Consider the following 2,691-nt stretch of genomic DNA (forward strand, 5'->3'; position numbering starts at 1 on the left):
GTATGTATGTGTGTGTGTGTGTGTGTGTGTGTGTGTGTGTGTGTGTGTGTGTGTGTGTGTCTGTCTTTAGTGATTGTCCTGCTTTCCCAGCCATATACATGAGTAGACCATACATAGCATTTCAGAACTTTCATTTCGGTGGTCATTGAAATGTTTCTATTTTTCAAGATCGGGGTCATTATGTTGAAACTTGCCTTAGCCTTTATAATTCTCCATTTTATTTATGTGGAACATTTGGCCTCATGTGTTATTATATATCCAAGATATTTAAACTGTTGGACATGTTTGATCTGTTCACCTCTGCTAATGTGATTTCAACTAGGATTTGCTACTTTTTGGGGGATATTAACTTGCCTTCTGTTTTCTTTACATTCAACACTAATCCTTTATGTTCGCTTTCTGTTACAACAGTATCTAGAAGTAATTGAAGGTCCTTTTCTAAGCCTGCTATTACAGCTGTGTCATCTGCATACATGATGTTATTAATATTTTCTCCATTTACTTTGAGACTTTTTCACTGTATGTTAAAGAAGTCTGGTGACATAACACATCCTTTCCTCACTCCTCTCCTAATCTGCTTATATTCACTGTATTCTCCATTAATTCGAACAACAGCGTTTTGGTCGCAGTACAAACTGCTAATAATTCTTCGATCTTTACCTTCTATGTCTAGCTTTTCAAGTATTTTAAATAGCTCATCTTGTCTAACTTTATCGAACGCCTTTGAATAATCTATGAAGCCTAAATACAGATCTTTCTGTGCTTCAATACCTCTTTCCATCAACATTGTTAAGGTGAATATAGCATTTCTGTTCCCTTAGTCAGGAATAAAACCGAATTGCGTTTTAGATATCTCTGGTCTTACATTTTTTTCAATCTTCCCATTATTACTGGCAGCAATATTTTTGGTAAAATGACTCAAAGGGCTAACTGTTCTGCGCACATCACACTCAGTGGCACCTGGTGTTTTGGGTAAAGCTATATATATATATAATATGAAATACAAATAACAATGTTATAAGCTTCAGAATTCATTGATTCAATACAATATCATACATTATACAAATAATATTGGTAAGTATTTGCGACTAAGACAATAAAATTTAAATATATACTAATGGTAAGACAAGGAGAAAAAAACCTGTGTGGTGAACGTAAACCTTCTCAGGTAGTTCAGGGCAAGGGCTGTGTTGGTGTGTCCGTTTTCTCTCCGTATCGAAAACACTGCTTTCCGGACGGAACGCGTTGTGATGAATTGAAGGAAGCGAATATACTCCTGAAAATAGAGAAAGTCCTTTTGAAGTGAGTTTGGGTGGCTCTCGTGGCCTAGAGGTTAAGGTGTTGGCCTCTCATTCAAATGTCCCGGGTTCGAATCCGGGTAGCGACGGAAAAATTTTCTTCTCTAAAATTGTCTCCTTTCACCTCCTTTCCTGCTCTCTAGCAATGCTCTGTCATCTGCTTTTGTCTCCATTTTCTGCCCCCACACCCTCACCTCCTTTGCCCCCTCCTCCGCTCTTCTAACTCTTTCTGCAGCCTTTTTACTGCTACTCCGTGACTTCTTCTTACTGCTGTCTTTCGGCCACACCCCTGATCTTCTGGTAGGAAAGATCTACTCCCAGCCTTCTCGGACAAGGGTGAAAAATCTCGGAGGTCCCGTGTGCAAGTTGCGCACGTTAAAAGGTCCCTTGGTGATCAAAAATCGGTAAAAGTAGGCTTCGGCCTCGCACGTTCATATGATCTTATAGTATAAATAATCATTATTATTTAATATCAATAAAAATAATGAAGATCATTTCTATAGCGCCCACTCTCGCGTAAACACAGCTCTTGGCGCTTTACATAAATGCATGTACGAGCAATATTCACGCTCACGACATACACACACACACACACACACACTCACACACACACACACAGACACACACACTCACACACACAGAGACACACACACTCACACACATACACACACAAACACATACACAAACACACACACACGCACATACACACACACACTCAGGCACACATTACACACACACACATATGCACACATGTGCACACACATGCACGCTAAACACACACACACACACACACACACACACACACACACACACACACACACACACACACATATCGTCTTGCTTATCACACGCGCACGTTTACACATTGTCATCGTTACGAAATGAGCACATACACATACATTAAATAATATTATACACAATGCAATTCGCAAAATACATAAATGGATACAAAGCTATTACCTTAACATTGTACTGAACATGAATCTGATGACATAAAATGATGTCATTAAATGTGTCTTTAAAGATATTTTAAAATTTAGACACTCATTTGTTGTATGTCTCCAGGGTTGGGGAAGAGAGTTCCAAACTGATGGAGCAAGGTGGGCAAACGATCTTGTAGATGCTGGCGCCGTAAACACTTACCAGTTTATTATTTTCTTTATAAGAAGAGGGTTTTGTAGCTGTTTTTATTTTTGTTGTAGTTGTTGTTGTCGTTGTTGTTGGTGGTGGTGTAATTGAGTGGGTATTTCGTTGTGGCGCATCAGAGGAATTGCTTGTCCCTCTTATAATAAAGAACATTTCTTTACAGTGTTCTTTTGCAGAGATATGCGGCAACGGTGATTTGGGTTAATCGAATCTCCTTAGACGAATGTGGGTTATTTGTGGGGGCGGG

The 2,691-nt window shown here is 39.2% G+C and overlaps 1 protein-coding gene across 1 annotated transcript in view; it reads right to left on the minus strand.

Annotated features, from left to right (window-relative positions):
* LOC101861750 overlaps positions 1-2,691 on the minus strand; it is a gene marked incomplete in the record, with an annotated part of 23,608 nt that overhangs the window by 14,021 nt on the left and 6,896 nt on the right. Inside the window, 1 exon segment of the mRNA XM_005103660.3 lies at positions 1,142-1,276. Coding sequence (XP_005103717.2) covers positions 1,142-1,276 — 135 coding nt within the window.

Source organism: Aplysia californica, unplaced genomic scaffold (assembly GCF_000002075.1).
Source record: "Aplysia californica isolate F4 #8 unplaced genomic scaffold, AplCal3.0 scaffold00385, whole genome shotgun sequence".
Classification (NCBI taxonomy): domain Eukaryota; kingdom Metazoa; phylum Mollusca; class Gastropoda; order Aplysiida; family Aplysiidae; genus Aplysia; species Aplysia californica.